General features: G+C 45.8%; 1 protein-coding gene across 1 annotated transcript in view; it reads left to right on the top strand.

Annotated features, from left to right (window-relative positions):
* Positions 1 to 4,494: 4,494 nt before the first annotated feature.
* Positions 4,495 to 19,658, top strand: part of LOC137545220 (oocyte zinc finger protein XlCOF22-like) — a 31,287-nt gene continuing 16,123 nt past the window's right edge. The window contains exon 1 of the mRNA XM_068266343.1: positions 4,495 to 4,766. Within this exon, the coding sequence (XP_068122444.1) occupies positions 4,496 to 4,766 (271 nt within the window). The 5' untranslated portion in view covers position 4,495. The remainder of the gene's footprint in view (positions 4,767 to 19,658) is intronic.

Here is a 19,658-nt window from a genome sequence, read left to right as displayed (position 1 = left end):
TTGAATCCCCAGTCACCCACTGACCAACTGTACCAGGTTTGAGGCATCTGCTATTAACTGTAAGAATGGCATCAATTCAAATATTCCCCATGAAAATCAACAGGTGAATTTTGATTGGCTGTTGTAGGCTCCACCCATTTTCCTGAATATTAATCCGAGTCACCCAGTGACCAACTGTGCAAAGTTTGAGAACCCTGCCATTAACGGTGTAAGAATGGCTGCAGTTTATATTTTCCAGTAAAAGTTGGTTTTGGCTCCGCCCACTTTTTGTAACCTTCACACACAGTCACTCAATGACCAAGTTTGTGAGCTTTCAGGTTCCTGGCATCAAAAATGTGTGAATGGAAGCAGTTTATCCAGCAAAGAAATCTGATTGGCTGTTTGTGGCCCCGCTGCTTTAGTGAATTTGGACCCCAGTCACCCAATGACCAACTGTAGCGAGTCTGAAGCCTCTGCCATTAACAGTGTAAGAATGGCAGCTTGAAAATCAATAGCTGGATTTTGATTGGCTGTTATTTTGATTGGCTCCACCCACTTTCCTGAATCTTAATCTCATTCATGCAGTGGCCAAGTGTGCCACGAAAATGCCTTTTCCCATTAAAAATAAATGGCTAAAATTTGATTGGCTGTTTTATGCTCCGCCCACTTTTCCTGGATTTGTAGCCTTGGTCACCAAGTGACCAACTGTGCCAAGTGTGGGGACTCTGCCTTGATTACTGTGAGAATGGCAGCCTTTTAAGTTTTTTCCATTGACATGAATTGGTGAAATCTGATTGGCTGTTTGTAGGTCCACCCAGGTGTGCAGGGTGGGGCGCGAGACCCCCAGAACATATCATCCCAGGTAGTAAGGGATCTGTGTACCAAGTTTTGTTTCAATCGGTCAAGGCATTTTCGAGACACACACACACACACACACACAGTACACACACACTGTACACACGCACTGTACTGTACACACACACTGTACACACACACTGTAGTGTACACACACACTGTACACACACACGGTATATATATATACACACACACACACTGTACGCACGCACGCACACACACACACACACACACACTTTATAATCATCATAGCTCACAATAGTCCTGAATGTGATAAGTGACAGATGAAGGGGACTAGACAGGCTTAACTCTCTAAATACATACAGGGTGCATTTCTGTTTTCCTTCTGTCCTGTGCAAGGGTGTAAGCCCACTTTACATACTCACTGGCTGCTCTGTCTTCCTATGATTATTAATAGAGGCTGCAGTTAGCTGACTGACCACAAGATGGCAAACCCACCTCCAGCAGCTGGAACGCAGACACCGGAAATAGAACCACAGAGAGGAAGTAATGACAGAGCGGAAGTAAATCAGGGATTTCCTCGTGCTGCAGACTGAGAGGTGAGAGGGGAGTTTATATTTGTAAAATAACTATAATATTATAAGAGTAAAAAGTGGGGCGATATTTTTATTTGCAGCCAACGCAGGGTGAGGGGAGGAGCACATAGTGGGGGAGGGGAGGACAGGTAATGGGGTGAGGGGAGGAGCACATAGTGGGGGAGGGGAGGACAGGTATTGGGGTGAGGGGAGGACAGTTATTGGGGTGAGGGGAGGAGCACATAGTGGGGGAGGGCAGGTATTGGGGTGAGGGGAGGGCAGGTATTGGGGTGAGGGGAGGAGCACATAGTAGGGGAGGGGAGGGCAAGTATTGGGGGGAGGAGCTCATAGTGGGTGAGGGGAGGGCAGGTATTGGGGTGAGGGGAGGGCAGGTATTGGGGTGAGGGAGGAGCACATAGTGGGGGAGGGTAGGATAAGCATTGGGGTGGGAGGAGCACATAGTGGGGGAGGGGAGGGCAGGTATTGGGGTGAGGGGAGGACAGTTATTGGGGTGAGGGGAGGAGCACATAGTGGGGGAGGGCAGGTATTGGGGTGAGGGGAGGGCAGGTATTGGGGTGAGGGGAGGAGCACATAGTAGGGGAGGGGAGGGCAAGTATTGGGGGGAGGAGCTCATAGTGGGTGAGGGGAGGGCAGGTATTGGGGTGAGGGGAGGGCAGGTATTGGGGTGAGGGAGGAGCACATAGTGGGGGAGGGTAGGATAAGCATTGGGGTGGGAGGAGCACATAGTGGGGGAGGGGAGGGCAGGTATTGGGGTGAGGGGAGGAGCACATAGTGGGGGAGGGTAGGATAGGCATTGGGGTAGGAGGAGCACATAGTGGGGGAGGGAAGATATTGGGGTGGGTGAGAGGAGGGAAGGTATTGGGATGAGGGAGGTTGGGAAAGGTATTGGGGTGAGGGGAGGAGCACATAGTGGGCGAGGGGAGGACAGGTATTGGGTGAGGGGAGGAGCACATACTGGGGGAGGGAAGATATTGAGGTGGGTGAGAGGAAGGAAGGTATTGGGATGAGGGAGGTTGGGGAAGGTATTGGGGTGAGGGGAGCACATAGTGAGGAATGGGAGGAAAGGTATTGTGGTGGGGGAGGGAAGTACCGGTGGTCAGCGGTGGGCTCACCAGTCCCTAAGGACTTGAATGTGCGGGTGGGAGAGAAGGGGTTACTTACCCATAAGTCTAATGTCTTTTATGCGTTCCAAACTTCTGCGCACTTTCTACTTCAAGTTCAAAGGAGGAAGTGTGCGGTAGTGAGTCTTGCGTCCAATAGGGCGAGTGCAAGACGTTTGGAACGCATAGAAGACAACAGACTTATGGGTAAGTAACCCCCTCTCTCCCAGCCGCACAGCTGAGGCAATTAAGCCTCATTTCAATCATGAATTTGCGTCCTTCTGGACTGGTGAGCACAACCCTAGGACTGGTATTGTGGTAGGAGGAGCATATAGTGGGGGAGGGGAGGACTGGTATTGAGGTGGGGAAGTGTTTAGCGTAGAAGGACATTATGTGCACTTCCTGTCCGTCACATGAAGCGGATAGACACCCTCTGCAGACGTGACTGGAGAGGTGAGGAGGATTCTGGGAGTATCACATGACTGTAGAGGTGAGGAGGATTCTGGGAGTGTCACATGACCTTACCTTCAGTCTCTCCATACAGAGTATCCCTTCTGTGAAGTCTGATGACCATCGCGGTGCCCCCACCTCACCCCCTGATATCTGAGAGACACGAGAAGCCCACAACATCCTCACTGATCTGCTGTCGGGGTGAGTTGAGCATTAGCAGGAATTATGGGACAGTAATCAGTGACAGCCAGTGATTTGTATGGTGGTGACTGTATCATTCTGTGTGTCAGGTTCCTATAAGGAGGCTCATTGTCTCATCTATTTCTCCATGGAGGAGGGGCAGTATATAGAAGGACACCAGGACCTCTACAAGGACGCCATGATGGAGAATCAGCCGCCCCTCACATCACCGGGTAAGAGGAGACGTTCATTTCTTGTACAGGAGAGAGCAGTACTTGGGGTCCACCTAGACCCCCCCATCATCTGATAATCACATAGAGACAATGTATTCAGTCAGTGTGTGTGTTTCCTACAGATGTATCCAGTAACAGGAACCCACCAGAGAGAAGTACAGGTCCTCTTTATACCCAGGAGTGCCCACCTAGATCCCCCATCATCTGATAAACACATAGAGACAATGTATTCAGTCAGTGTGTGTGTTTCCTTCAGATGTATCCAGTAACAGAAACCCACCAGAGAGATGTACAGGTCCTCTTTATTCCCAGGATTGTCCACCTAGATCCCCCATCATCTGATAATCACATAGAGACAATGTATTCAGTCAGTGTGTGTGTTTCCTACAGATGTATCCAGTAACAGAAACCCACCAGAGAGATGTACAGGTCCTCTTTATTCCCAGGATTGTCCACAGGATGATCTCGCCCCCCTCGGCCATTATCAGGTAGGTGGGACTGGGGGTCTTCAGAAACTCTAAACTGCATTACATTTCCATTCTGCATGTGCTGTTATCTGTGTTCACAATTTAAATTATCTCTCATTTTGTGCACTTAGGGTGGAGAACTGATACATGTAAGTGCTGTGGTTAAAGAGGAAGAAGAGACATATGTGAGGAGTGATCAGCAGTCTATGGAGGAGGGAGACATGATGAGGACAAGTAAAGAGGAGGAAGAAGAGACGTATGTGAGGAGTGATCAGCAATCTATGGAGGAGGGTGACATGATGAGGACAAGTAAAGAGGAGGAAGAAGAGACGTATGTGAGGAGTGATCAGCAGACTATGGAGGAGGGTGACATGATGAGGACAAGTAAAGAGGAGGAAGAAGAGACATATGTGAGGAGTGATCAGCAGACTATGGAGGAGGGAGGCATGATGAGGACAAGTAAAGAGGAGGAAGAAGAGACGTATGTGAGGAGTGATCAGCAATCTATGGAGGAGGGTGACATGATGAGGACAAGTAAAGAGGAGGAAGAAGAGACGTATGTGAGGAGTGATCAGCAGACTATGGAGGAGGGTGACATGATGAGGACAAGTAAAGAGGAGGAAGAAGAGACATATGTGAGGAGTGATCAGCAGACTATGGAGGAGGGAGGCATGATGAGGACAAGTAAAGAGGAAGAAGAAGAGACATATGTGAGGAGTGATCAGCAGTCTATGGAGGAGGGAGGCATGATGAGGACAAGTGAAGAGGAAGAAGAAGAGACATATGTGAGGAGTGATCAGCAGTCTATGGAGGAGGGAGGCATGATGAGGACAAGTAAAGAGGAAGAAGAAGAGACATATGTGAGGAGTGATCAGCAGTCTATGGGGGAGGGAGGCATGATGAGGACAAGTAAAGAGGAAGACAATGTTACAGAGGGCAGAACAGGTGAGTAATCAGCAGTAATATAGGATAATGTGGATGGTTATTGCTGGTGTGGCTGTATTGCTGCTCACAGACTGGCCTGATTCGGGGTTATGCTCTGTAGACTTGTTAGATTGTTGTCATCTTCAAAGATCACTATCCTAAAAAAAAAATGTAAAAACATACACATAAGAGATACGTTTCTTCCAGAGTATAATGAGCCATCATGTTTTTCTCCTATCCTGTCTCACTAGTAGGTAGTAGAAATCTGACAGAACTGACAGGTTTTGGACTAGCCCATCTCTGCATGGGGATCCTCAGCATGGCCTTTTTACTTTATAAAAACACTCCTTGTAAAGGATTTATACAATGATGCTGGCCAGCCTCCCTGCTCGCTGCACACTTTTTGGGCAGTTTGACAGAGCAACTGCCATTCACTAGTGCTTTTGAAAATAATCAGAACCCTCAGAACCCCCCACAAAGAGATAGGCTAGTCCAAAACCTTTTGGTTTTGTCAGATTTCTTCTACCCCCTGTAAGTGACAGCAACATAGGAGGGAAGTAATTTATGGCTCATTTTACTCTGGTAGTTGGTGCTGTACACTATTCTGGGTTACCAGGAAATGTTTGATCATATTTAACAATAATTTTCATTTCTACGAATGCACATAGATCCTGATTGGAGCCATGTTCATTTATAGGCAGGCAGTTTGGCTCAGGGAACACATTTTCCCGTTCACCAACTCCTGACATGTAAGCCCCGCTGTGGGTGAGTTTGAGTTACAGTTAATCTATCATTCTTGATTGAGTTTGGTGGCAGCTTACTAACAATAACAGTACAGACACCCTGATGATTGTGGAGTTCCTGGTTCTGTGGAGAGGGGAGGGGGTGAAGGACTGAGAAGCATCTGGCTACATCTCACAGCAGCAATACAATGCTGATCAGGTGAGGACTTTCCAACTCTGACAGCCACTAAATTGTCACATGTAGCTTGTTAAGGAATAAATAAGTCCATGGATCGGAGGGAACATTTATTATAAAAGGTGCAGAGAATACAATACAGGTGTAAATAGCCAGTATCTGAGAATCCCAATGAGGCAGCACTTACACAGACATTATATAGTCTTATACATCTGCAAATGATTATAGTCTCATCAGATTCCTGATATTTATTGAGTATAAGGAGATTAAGCAATAATAATCTCCAGTGACATCATTTCCAGGAAGCAGCTGGACATCAGCGTTGGCAGGAAGGACCTGTCAGATAAGATGGATTACAAGCCAGAAATATTCACTCCCCGCCACATCCTAAGTAGAGTAACGGTCACTGTAATGAGCACTGATACAATATGGAGTATATTAACAACATGGAGGAGCGCAGGGCTCTGTAATAATGGTCACTGTACATTACTCTACACAGATTGGTCACAGTAGGGGGGAGTTAGTGTTACTCGCCTGTAATAAGCTGATAATGGTCACTGTACATTACTGTACACAGATTGGTCACAGTAGGGGGGAATTAGTGTTACTGGCCTATAATAAGCTGATAATGGTCACTGTACATTACTGTATACAGATTGGTCACAGTAGGGGGAGTTAGTGTTAGCAGCCTGTAATAAGCTGATAATGGTCACTGTACATTACTGTACACAAATTGGTCACAGTAGGGGGGGGTTAGTGTTACAGGCCTGTAATAAGCTGATAATGGTAACTGCACATTACTGTACACAGATTGGTCACAGTAGGGGGGTGACTTAGTGTTACTAGCCTGTAATAAGCTGATAATGGTCACTGTACATTACTCTACACAGATTGGTCACAGTAGGGGGGAGTTAGTGTTACTGGCCTGTAATAAGCTGATAATGGTCACTGTACATTACTCTACACAGATTGGTCACAGTAGGGGGGAGTTAGTGTTACTGGCCTGTAATAAGCTGATAATTGGTCACTGTGCATTACTGTACACAGATTGGTCACAGTAGGGGGAGTTAGTGTTACCGGCCTGTAATAAGCTGATAATGGTCACTGTACATTACTGTACACAGATTGGTCACAGTAGGGGGTAGTTAGTGTTACCGGCCTGTAATCAGCTGATAATGGTCACTGTACATTACTGTACACAGATTGGTCACAGTAGGGTTGAGTTAGTGTTACCGGCCTGTAATAAACTGATAATGGTCACTGTACATTACTGTACACAGATTGGTCACAGTAGGGGGAGTTAGTGTTACCGGCCTGTAATAAGCTGATAATGGTCACTGTACATTACTCTACACAGATTGGTCACAGTAGGGGGGAGTTAGTGTTACTGGCCTGTAATAAGCTGATAATTGGTCACTGTGCATTACTGTACACAGATTGGTCACAGTAGGGGGAGTTAGTGTTACCGGCCTGTAATAAGCTGATAATGGTCACTGTACATTACTGTACACAGATTGGTCACAGTAGGGGGTAGTTAGTGTTACCGGCCTGTAATCAGCTGATAATGGTCACTGTACATTACTGTACACAGATTGGTCACAGTAGGGTTGAGTTAGTGTTACCGGCCTGTAATAAACTGATAATGGTCACTGTACATTACTGTACACAGATTGGTCACAGTAGGGGGTAGTTAGTGTTACCGGCCTGTAATAAGCTGACAATGGTCACTGTACATTACTGTACACAGATTGGTCACAGTAGGGGGGGGGTTAGTGTTACTGGCCTGTAATAAGCTGATAATGGTCACTGTACATTACTGTACACAGATTGGTCACAGTAGGGGTGAAATAGTTTTACTGGCCTATAATAAGCTGATAATGGTCACTGTACATTACTGTACACAGATTGGACACAGTAGGGGGAGTTAGTGTTACTGGCCTGTAATAAGCTGATATTGGTCACTGTACATTACTGTACACAGATTGGTCACAGTAGGGGGAGTTAGTGTTACCGGCCTGTAATAAGCTGATAACTGGTCACTGTACATTACTGTACACATATTGGTCTCAGTAGGGGGGAGTTAGTGTTACCAGCCTGTAATAAGCTGATAATGGTCACTGTACATTACTGTACACAGATTGGTCACAGTAGGGGGGAGTTAGTGTTACTGGCCTGTAATAAGCTGATAATGGTCACTGTACATTACTGTACACAGATTGGTCACAGTAGGGGAGTTAGTGTTACTGGCCAGTAATAAGCTGATAATGGTCACTGTACATTACTGTACACAGATTGGTCACAGTAGGGGGAGTTAGTGTTATCGGCCTGTAATAGGCTGATAATGGTCACTGTATATTACTGTACACAGATTGGTCACAGTAGGGGGGAGTTAGTGTTACCGGCCTGTAATAAGCTGATAATGGTCACTGTACATTACTGTACACAGATTGGTCACAGTAGGGGGAGTTAGTGTTACCGGCCTGTAATAAGCTGATAATGATTACTGTACACAGATTGGTCAGAATGGTAATTTCCAAGGATAAACATGCTTAGTCATACCACACCATGCCAACCATAGAATGTCAGCTGTGCGGTGCAGACAGTTCCTAGAGCAGGGGTCTCAAACTCAATTTACCCGGGGGCCGCAGGAGGCAAAGTCAGGATGAGGTTGGGCCGCATAAGGGAGTTCACGTGTCCCCGCCGCAAAACGAGGGCTGCAGAGCCCCCAAATCGCCCCGGGGGGCAATCCGCCGGCATTTCCTGGAAGGGGCAGAGCTTTCAGCTTCAGCTCTGCCCCTCCTGACGTCAATCGCGGCGGATCGCCGCCTCTGCCCGCCCCTCTCACTCTTCCTTCACAGAGAGGGGCGGGGGAGAGGCGGCGATCCATTCGGCGATTGACGTCAGGAGGGGCAGAGCTACAGCTGGAAGCTCTGCCCCTCAGCGCAGTCGTAGATGTTTGCGCGGGGGATTTGGGGGTCTGCAGCCCTTGTTTAGCGGCGGGGATGCGGCGGATTACTTGGGAGCACTGAAGCGAACTATAAGGTAAAATGGGCAAATATAGTTTGCTTCCGTGTCTCTTTTGCTTTTGCCGGCAGGCAGGGCCGGTTTAAGCAACAATGGGGCCCCAGAGCAAAATAAACCTACCCCAGCCTGCATGGGGGACAAGGGGTTAAAAAGTTTCAGGAGGGGGGACCCCACATAATTTTTTAAAAAAAAATTCCCACACTCTAAACATAAAAAAAATAAAAATGGGAAAATAGGAAAAAATGCCAGGAATCTTCATACAGCCATATTGCGGCTGTATAGCGATCCCTGGCCAAAGCGCTGCGGCTGCGTATGGACCCCCTGGAAACCCTGTCTGGAAATGTATTGCTCTTTCTTTTGATACATGTAAAATTACACTACCGTTAGGTTTGCTACTAAAAGTGACATTTACCGCATTTAAAAGTATACTATTTTCCTTCGAAACTTTAAAATCGATTTTCTCAAAAACTATAAGGTCTTTTTGAAAAATTGTTTTTTCCTCTTATTCCTAATGATCTCCTTAACATATCCTGCAAATTTAGGGTTTCTAGCATTTAAGGTGGATTTGCTATTAACCATTAAAGTCGGCGGGTTTTTAAATGTGTATTTTTTTCCTTTGCAACTTTAAAATCCATTTTCTCAAAAACTATAAGGCCGATTTGAAAATTTTTTTTTTCTTCTTGTAGACACTGGGGGCCCCTACAAGCTCTGGGGCCACAAAATATTGTATCGCGGGCCGCAAATGGCCCGCGGGCCGCGAGTTTGAGACCCCTGTCCTAGAGTAACACCAGAGCCCAGAAAGAATTGGGCACTGATCACCATAAATGTAGAATGTAAGGAGACTGGAGTCCTTTATACTCGTCCTTATCAACAAGCGATGTGCTGGAGATATAGGCAGAGGAAAGGGGCTCTCTTAGGCCTCTTGCACACCTGGACTAATATCCTGCGTTGCCTTACCCTCTGCTACCCCTAGGGGGCACACAGGCAGTGCAAGTCTATGGAGCCTTACAGACATATTGTGGTGTGCTGGAAGCTGCTGATCTGATGTAAAGGCTGCAGCACGTTACTGCTTGACTTCCACAGCGACAGCCATTAAAGACAATGGGCAGCAGATCCAACGCAGGTAACACGTACGTCGGGCTTCTTCAGTAGTTCCTGCTGTGTACAATGCTGTCAGAGGCTCCTCCCTACCGGTTTCGTAATTAATCACATGACTCATCAGGGGCTGGAGTCTCTGCGTCAGGCAGCTAGTAATATCCCTCTGGCTTGCGTCTGATTGGAGGACGGGCACATCTGGCATCTGTTAGAATGTAAGTATGATATGCTTGAATTCGGAGGCCTCAGTCACTTTACATAACTGGTTTAGTAAAAGGACTTGTTCTGCAGAGAGTCTCTTTAAGGAGAATTTCTCTAAGAGATAAATAAAGACATTTGGAGGAATTAGAAACGTTCTATGGGTAGGTACAGGGCCGTAGCAGAGATATCCAGGGTTTCGGCATGGTAACGCCCCCTGCTCTCCCTTAACAGCCTTCCCACGCAACACGCTCCTGGCTCTATGTATCCGCATGCAAATTGCTCTGGTATTCTGCCACTTATCTGGTCTGTCTCTTCAGTTATTATAGATCGAGTAAAATAACCTCTTTAATGTGAAGTAATGGAGAGGATCCTAAAGGAAAAGCATATTATAAGAATGGTATGCCGGATGCCATGACCAGGGTTAGTTACAGGGGATCAGTCTGCTGACAATTCCATATATTGTAGCAATTAGGGAGCACAGATTATCCATATCATATTGCTCTAGACTCCAGCCTGCCTTTCCTTTCATGCCTAAACAGTCATGTGCAGCAAAAGATTCCAATAACAAGAGGAAAACATATGGATGGACAGAATAACAGTGTTGTGATTGCACAGGAAGTGGACATTAAATACCAATCAGAAATATATACTGTATATATAAAATCGGATGTATATATGTATCTATGTACAGTATGTATGTATGTGTGTTGTATGTATGTATGCATGTGTGTATGTTTTGTATGTATGTACAGTATGTATGTTTATGTGTGCATGTATGCATGTGTGTGTGGTGCGTGAGTGCGTGCGTGCGTGCATGTGTGTGTGTGCGTGCGTGCGTGCGTGTGGTGTGTGTGTGTATGTGTGTATATACAGTGTGTGTGTGTGTATGTGTGTATATACAGTGTGTGTGTGTGTGTGTATGTGTTGTATGTACACTCATCTAAAGGGTTATTAGGAACACCTGTTGAATTTCTCAAAACTGAATGTCAGACTGGGAAAGAAAGGTGATTTAAGCAATTTTGAGCGTGGCATGGTTGTTGGTGCCAGAGGGGCCAGTCTGAGTATTTCACAATCTGCTCAGTTACTGGGATTTTCTCGCACAACCATTTCTAGGGTTTACAAAGAATGGTGTGAAAAGGAAAAAACATCCAGTATGCGGCAGTCCTGTGGGCGAAAATGCCTTGTTGATGCTAGAGGTCAGAGGAGAATGGGCCGACTGATTCAAGCTGATAGAAGAGCAACGTTGACTGAAATAACCACTCGTTACAACTGAGGTATGCAGCAAAGCATTTGTGAAGCCGCAACACGCACAACCTTGAGGCGGATGGGCTACAACAGCAGAAGACCCCACCAGGTACCACTCATCTCCACTACAAATAGGAAAAAGAGTCTACAATTTGCACAAGCTCACCAAAATTGGACAGTTGAAGACTGGAAAAATATTGCCTGGTCTGATGAGTCTCGATAGAGTCAGAATTTGGCGTAAACAGAATGAGAACATGGATCCATCATGCCTTGTTACCACTGTGCAGGCTGGTGGTGGTGGTGTAATGGTGTGGGGGATGTTTTCTTGGCACACTTTAGGCCCTGTAGTGCTAATTGGGCATTGTTTAAATGCCACGTGCTACCTGAGCATTGTTTCTGACCATGTCCATCCCTTCACGACCACCATGTACCCATCCTCTGATGGCTGCTTCCAGCAGGTTAATGCACCATGTCACACAGCTCAAATCATTTCAGATTGGTTTCTTGAACAGGACAATGAGGTCACTGTAGTAAAATGGCCCCACAGTCACCAGATCTCAACCCAATAGAGCATCTTTGGGATGTGATGGAACGGGAGCTTCGTGCCCTGGATGTGCATCCCACAAATCTCCATCAACTGCAAGATGCTTTCCTATCAATATGGGCCAACATTTCTAAAGAATGCTTTCAGCACCTTGTTCAATCAATGCCACGTAGAATTAAGGCAGTTCTGAAGGCGAAAGGGGGTCAAACACCGTATTAGTATGGTGTTCCTAATAATCCTTTAGGTGATTGTATGTATGTATGTATGTATGTATGTTTGTGTGCGTTGTATTTGTGTATGTGTGTGTTGTATGTATGTATGTATGTATGTATGATTGTGTGCGTTGTATTTGTGTGTGTGTGTTGTATGTATGTGTGTGTGTGTGTGTGTGTGTGTGTGTGTGTATTTGGGTGTATGTATGTGTGTATGTATGTGTGTGGTATGTATGTATGTACAGTGGGATGCGAAAGTTTGGGCAACCTTTTTAATCGTCATGATTTTCCTGTATAAATCGTTGGTTGTTGCGATAAAAAATGCCAGTTAAATATATTATGTAGGAGACACACACAGCGGTATTTGAGAAGTGAAATAAAGTTTTTTGGATTTACAGAAAGTGTGCAAAAATTGTTTAAACGAAATAAGGCAGGTGCATAAATTTGGGCACCACAAAAAAGAAATGAAATCAATATTTAGTAGATCCTCCTTCTGCAGAAATTACAGCCTCTAAACACTTCCTACAGGTTCCAATGAGAGTCTGGATTCTGGTTGAAAGTATTTTGGACCATTCCTCTTTACAAAACATCTCTAGTCCATTCAGGTTTGATGGCTTCCGAGCATGGACAGCTCTCTGTAACTCACACCACAGATTTTCAATTATATTCAGGTCTGGGGACTGAGATGGCCATTCCAGAACATTGTACTGGTTCCTCTGCATGAATGCCTTAGTGGATTTTGAGCAGTGTTTAGGGTCGTTGTCTTGTTGAAAGATACAGCCCCGGCGCAGCTTCAGCTTTGTCACTGATTCCTGGACATTGGTCTCCAGAATCTGCTGATACTGAGTAGAATCCATGCATCTCTCAACTTTGACAAGATTCCCAGTCCGTGCACTGGCCACACAGCCCCACAGCATGATGGAACCACCACCATATTTTACTGTAGGTAGCAGGTGTTTTTCTTGGAATGCTGTGTTGTTTTTCCTCCATGCATAACGCCCCTTGTTATGCCCAAATAACTCAATTTTAGTTTCAGCAGTCCACAGCACCTTATTCCAAAATAATGCTGGCTTGTCCAAATGTGCTTTAGCATACCTCAAGCGGCTCTGTTTGTGCTGTGGGCGGAGAAAAGGCTTCCTCTGCATACAGCATCTCCTTGTGTAAAGTGTGCCAAATGGTTGAACGATGCACAGTGACTCCATCTGCAGCAAGATGATGTTGTAGGTCTTTGGTGCTAGTCTGTGGGTTGACTCTGACTGTTCTCACCATTCGTCGCTTCTCTTTATCCGAGATTTTTCTTGGTCTGCCACTTCGAGCCTTAACTTGAACTGAGCCTGTGGTCTTCTATTTCCTCAATATTTCCTCAATATGTCCCTAACTGTGAAAACAGACAGCTGAAATCTCTGAGACCTTCCCCTAAACCATGATGCTGAACAATCTTTGTCTTCAGGTCATTAGAGAGTTGTTTTGAGACCCCCATGTTGCTACTCTTCAGAGAAAATGAAAAGAGGAGGGAAACTTACAATTGACCGCCTTAAATAATCTTTCTTATAATTGGAATCACCTGTGTATGTAGGTCAGGGGTCACTGAGCTTACCAAGCCAATTTGAGTTCCAATAATTAGTTCTAAAGGCTTTGGAATCAATACAATGCCCAAATTTATGGACATGCCTAATTTTATTTAATCAATTATTGCGCACTTTCTATAAATGCAATAAACTTGATTTCACTCCTCAAATATCACTGTGTGTGTCTCCTATATGATATATTTAACTGACATTTTTATCGTAACAACCATTAATTTATACAGGAAAATCATGACGATTAACAAGGCTGCCCAAACTTTCGCATCCCACTGTATGTATGTATGTATGTTTGTATGTGTGTGTGTGTGTATATGTATGTATGTGTGTATATGTATGTATGTATGTGTGTGTGTGTGTATGTATGTATACAGGATCTTCTCAATAAATTAGCATATTGTGATAAAGTTCATTATTTTCTGTAATGTACTGATAAACATTAGACTTGCATATATTTTAGATTCAAATACACACAACTGAAGTAGTTCAAGCCTTTTATTGTTTTAATATTGATGATTTTGGCATACAGCTCATGAAAACCCAAATTTCCTATCTCAAAAAATTAGCATATTTCACCCAACCAATAAAAGAAAAAAGTGTTTTTAAAACAAAAAAAGTCAACCTTCAAATAATTATGTTCAGTTATGCACTCAATACTTGGTCGGGAATCCTTTTGCAGAAATGACTGCTTGAATGCGGCGTGGCATGGAGGCAATCAGCCTGTGGCACTGCTCAGGTGTTATGGAGGCCAAGGATGCTTCGATAGCGGCCTTAAGCTCATCCAGAGTGTTGGGTCTTGTGTCTCTCAACCTTCTCTTCACAATATCCCACAGATTCTCTATGGGGTTCAGGTCAGGAGAGTTGGCAGGCCAATTGAGCACAGTAATACCATGGTCAGTAAACCATTTACCAGTGGTTTTGGCACTGTGAGCAGGTGCCAGGTCGTGCTGAAAAATGAAATCTTCATCTCCATAAAGCTTTTCAGCAGATGGAAGCATGAAGTGCTCCAAAATCTCCTGATAGCTAGCTGCATTGACCATGCCCTTGATAAAACACAGTGGACCAACACCAGCAGCTGACATGGCACCCCAGACCATCACTGACTGTGGGTACTTGACACTGGACTTCAGGCATTTTGGCATTTCCCTCTCCCCAGTCTTCCTCCAGACTCTGGCACCTTGATTTATGAATGACATGTAAAAGTTGCTTTCATCCGAAAAAAGTACTTTGGACCATTGAGCAACAGTCCAGTGCTGCTTCTATGTAGCCCAGATCAGTTGCTTCTGCCGCTGTTTCTGGTTCAAAAGTGGGTTCATGCTTCCATCTGCTGAAAAGCTTTATGGAGATGAAGATTTCATTTTTCAGCACGACCTGGCACCTGCTCACAGTGCCAAAACCACTGGTAAATGGTTTACTGACCATGGTATTACTGTGCTCAATTGGCCTGCCAACTCTCCTAACCTGAACCCCATAGAGAATCTGTGGGATATTGTGAAGAGAAAGTTGAGAGATACAAGACCCAACACTCTGGATGAGCTTAAGGCCGCTATCGAAGCATCCTGGGCCTCCATAACACCTGAGCAGTGCCACAGGCTGATTGCCTCCATGCCACGGCGCATTGAAGCAGTCATTTCTGCAAAAGGATTCCCGACCAAGTATTGAGTGCATAACTGAACATAATTATTTGAATGTTGACTTTTTTTGTTTTAAAAACACTTTTTTCTTTTATTGGTTGGGTGAAATATGCTAATTTTTTGAGATAGGAAATTTGGGTTTTCATGAGCTGTATGCCAAAATCATCAATATTAAAACAATAAAAGGCTTGAACAACTTCAGTTGTGTGTATTTGAATCTAAAATATATGCAAGTCTAATGTTTATCAGTACATTACAGAAAATAATGAACTTTATCACAATATGCTAATTTTTTGAGAAGATCCTGTATATATGTTTGTGTTGTGTGTGTGTGTAGTGTGTGTGTGTCTGTGTGTGTCTGTGTGTGTGTCTGTGTGTGTGTGTGTGTGTGTGTGTGTGTGTGTGTGTGTGTGTGTGTGTGTGTGTGTGTGTGTGTACGTGTACACTGTGTGTGTGTGTGTACACTGTGTGTGTGTGCCGTGATCATTGAAAAATGCCTTGACCGATTTGAACAACACTTGGTATACAGATCCCTTACTACCTGGGATGATATATTCTGGGGGTCTTGCGTCCCCCCTGCACACCTGGGCAGAGCTACAAACAGCCAATCAGATTTCACCCATTCATGTCAAAGGAAAAAAATGTAAAAGGCTGCCATTCTTACAGTAATAAAGCCAGAGTCCCCACACTTGGCACAGTTGGTCACTTGGAGGTTACAAATCCAGGAAAGGTGGGTGGAGCATAAAACAGCCAATCAAATTTAATCCATTCATTTTCAATGGGAAAATGTAAACTGCAGCCATTCTTAGACTGATAAGCGCAGGGTTCTCAAACTTTGCATTCTTGGTGACTGGGATAAATATTCAGGAAAGTGGGTGGAGCCTACAACAGCCAATCAAAATTCACCTATTAATTTTCAAGGGGATTATTTAAACTGCTGCCATTCTTACACTGTTAATGGCAGAGGCTTCAAACTTGCTACAGTCGTCATTGGGTGACTGGGGTTCAAATTCACTAAAGGGGCGGAGCCACAAACTGCCAATCAGATTTCTTTGCTGAATAAACTGCTTCCATTCACACATATTTGATGCTGGGAACCTGAAAGCTCACAAACTTGGTCATTTAGTGACTGTCAAGGTTACAAAAAGTAACCTTGACAGTCACTAAATGACCAAGTTTCACTGGAAAAATATAAACTGCAGCCATTCTTACACTGTTAATGGCAAGGTTCTCAAACTTCACACAGTTGGTCACTGAGTGACTGGGATTAATATTCAGGAAAGTGGGTGGAGCTTACAACAGCCAATCAAAATTCACTTATTGGTTTTCAAGGAGAATATTTGCCATTCTTACACTGTTAATGGCAGAGTCCTCAAATCTGGTATAGTCAGTCATTGGGTGACTGGGGTTCAAATTCTGAAAAGGGGGCGGAACCACAAACAGCCAATCAGATTTGTTTCATTTCAATGGGAAAATAAAATTATTGATGCCAAGAACTCTAAAGCTCCCAAACTTGGTCAATGAGTGTTTCTGTGTTAGGGTTTGAATAAGTGGGCAGAGCCTACAGCAGCCAAATACATAACCGAGCAATGCCGGGTCGTCATCTAGTTGTGTATACAAATGGAAAAAAGTTGGTGAGAGTATAGAATAATATAGTACAAAACCAAACAGTACCAAGCGCTAGGCCATATTATGAATTGTGTTATCCCTAAAAAAGGGGAGCCTCACAGTGGTAATTATATCCACAATGCACCAAAAAATCCACTGAAGTCTCACAATAACAATCTCAATTTATTAATAACTGCATACAAACCCCCATAGTCCCCTCTAAAAGGAGCAGCATATGATGTAAATTGCACCACATACACAGCTGGCATGTGTCACACAGTCTGCACACATCACACACACCCACACAAACCGTCCTTGTAACTCCCGGGAGTGGTAAAAACACCAATATCAATCCTTTGGTCAAGGGGTCTGGTGGGAAGTGTGATTTAAGAACAGTTCTTCATGGAGTACTGGACCATTAAGGCAGAATACAGTATCGTGCATCCAATTGCCTAAACAGAGCACATTGCAATGATACCGTTCATATCAGCAGCTCAAGCGGCCAAGGAAGCTAAATGCATATGCAGAGCAAGCAGGCAGACACACCACAGCATATACTGGAAGGCTCTCACCACCTCCTGTCCAAGATCCACAGTGCCGGGACAAGGTTTTCCAGCAACAGAGACTGAGACTCAAAAGTGTACCCCCCCCCCCCCCCCCCAATCCTCCGCCACCCCCTCTAGTCACTGCTTTGGCCCAGCTCTAGTAAGCAAGGTATTGTCTTAACCACTTCCCGACCGCCGTATTGACAAATGGCGGCGGTCCTTGTAGGGGCATGGGCGGAGCGATCGCGTCATCCGTGACGCGATCCTCCGCCGCCGCCTGGCTCCGCTCACCCGCCGCAACATCCCGCCGGCCATACAGAAGCGCCGGCGGGATGTTAACTCGACGATCGCCGCATACAAAGTGTATAATACACTTTGTAATGTTTACAAAGTGTATTATACAGGCTGCCTCCTGCCCTGGTGGTCCCAGTGTCCGAGGGACCACCAGGGCAGGCTGCAGCCACCCTAGTCTGCACCCAAGCACACTGATTTCCTCCCCCCTGCCCCCTGATCGCCCACAGCACCCCTCAGACCCCCCCCCCCCCGCCCACCCCCAGACCCCTGTTTACACCCAATCACCCCCCTATTAACCCATTAATCACTCCCTGTCACTATCTGTCAACGCTATTTTTTTTTTTATTCCCTAAACTGCCCCCTGCTCCCTCCTGATCACCCCCCACCCCTCAGATTCTCCCCAGACCCCCCCCCCTGTGTACTATATGCATCTATCCCCCCTGATCACCTGTCAATCACCTGTCAATCACCCATCAATCACCCCCTGTCACTGCCACCCATCAATCAGCCCCTAACCTGCCCCTTGCGGGCAATCTGATCACCCACCCACACCAATAGATCGCCCGCAGATCCGACATCAGATCACCTCCCAAGTGCAGTGTTTACATCTGTTCTCTACCCTAAACACCCACTAATTACCCATCAATCACCCCCTATCACCACCTGTCACTGTTACCCATCAGATCAGACCCTAATCTGCCCCTTGCGGGCACCCAATCACCCGCCTACACGCTCAGATTGCCCTCAGACCCCCCCTTATCAATTCGCCAGTGCATTACTTACATCTGTTCTTCCCTGTAATAACCCACTGATCACCTGTCAATCACCCATCAATCACCCCCTGTCACTGCCACCCATCAATCACCCCGTCACTGTCACCCATCAATCAGCCCCTAACCTGCCCCTTACGGGCAATCTGATCACCCACCCACACCAATAGATCGGCCGCAGATCCGACGTCAGATCACCTCCCAAGTGCAGTGTTTACATCTGTTCTCTACCCTAAACACCCACTAATTACCCATCAATCACCCCCTATCACCACCTGTCACTGTTACCCATCAGATCAGACCCTAATCTGCCCCTTGCGGGCACCCAATCACCCGCCTACACGCTCAGATTGCCCTCAGACCCCCCCTTATCAATTCGCCAGTGCATTACTTACATCTGTTCTTCCCTGTAATAACCCACTGATCACCTGTCAATCACCCATCAATCACCCCCTGTCACTGCCACCCATCAATCACCCCGTCACTGTCACCCATCAATCAGCCCCTAACCTGCCCCTTACGGGCAATCTGATCACCCACCCACACCAATAGATCGCCCGCAGATCCGACATCAGATCACCTCCCAAGTGCAGTGTTTACATCTATTCTCTCCTCTAAACACCCACTAATTACCCATCAATCACCCCCTGTCACTGCTATCCATCAGATTAGACCCCTAACTGCCCCCAGGGCACTCAATCACCCGCCCACACCCTCAGAACTCCCTCAGACCCCAGCCCTGATCACCTCGCCAGTGCATTGCTTGCATCTATTCCCCCCTCTAATCACACCTTGAGACACCCATCAATCACCTCCTGTCACCCCCTAGCACACCTACCCATCAGATCAGGCCCTAATTTGCCCCGTGTGGGCTCCTGATCACTCGGCCAAACCCTCAGATCCCCCTCAGACCCCCTTCCGATCACCTCCCCAGTGCATTGATTGCATCTATTTTCCCCTCTAACCACCCCATGAGACACCCATCAATCTCCTCCTGTCACCCCCCTAGCACTCCTATCCATCAGATCAGGCCCAATACAACCTGTCATCTAAAAGGCCACCCTGCTTATGACCGGTTCCACAAAATTCGCCCCCTCATACACCACCTGTCATCAAAATTTGCAGATGCTTATACCCCTGAACAGTCATTTTGAGACATTTGGTTTCCAGACTACTCACGGTTTTGGGCCCATAAAATGCCAGGGCGGTATAGGAACCCCACCTGTGACCCCATTTTAGA

This window comes from Hyperolius riggenbachi, chromosome 2, assembly GCF_040937935.1.
Source record: "Hyperolius riggenbachi isolate aHypRig1 chromosome 2, aHypRig1.pri, whole genome shotgun sequence".
NCBI lineage: Eukaryota > Metazoa > Chordata > Amphibia > Anura > Hyperoliidae > Hyperolius > Hyperolius riggenbachi.
The sequence above is the reverse complement of the archived record's forward strand: the minus strand, read 5'-3'. Positions and strand labels throughout refer to the sequence as shown.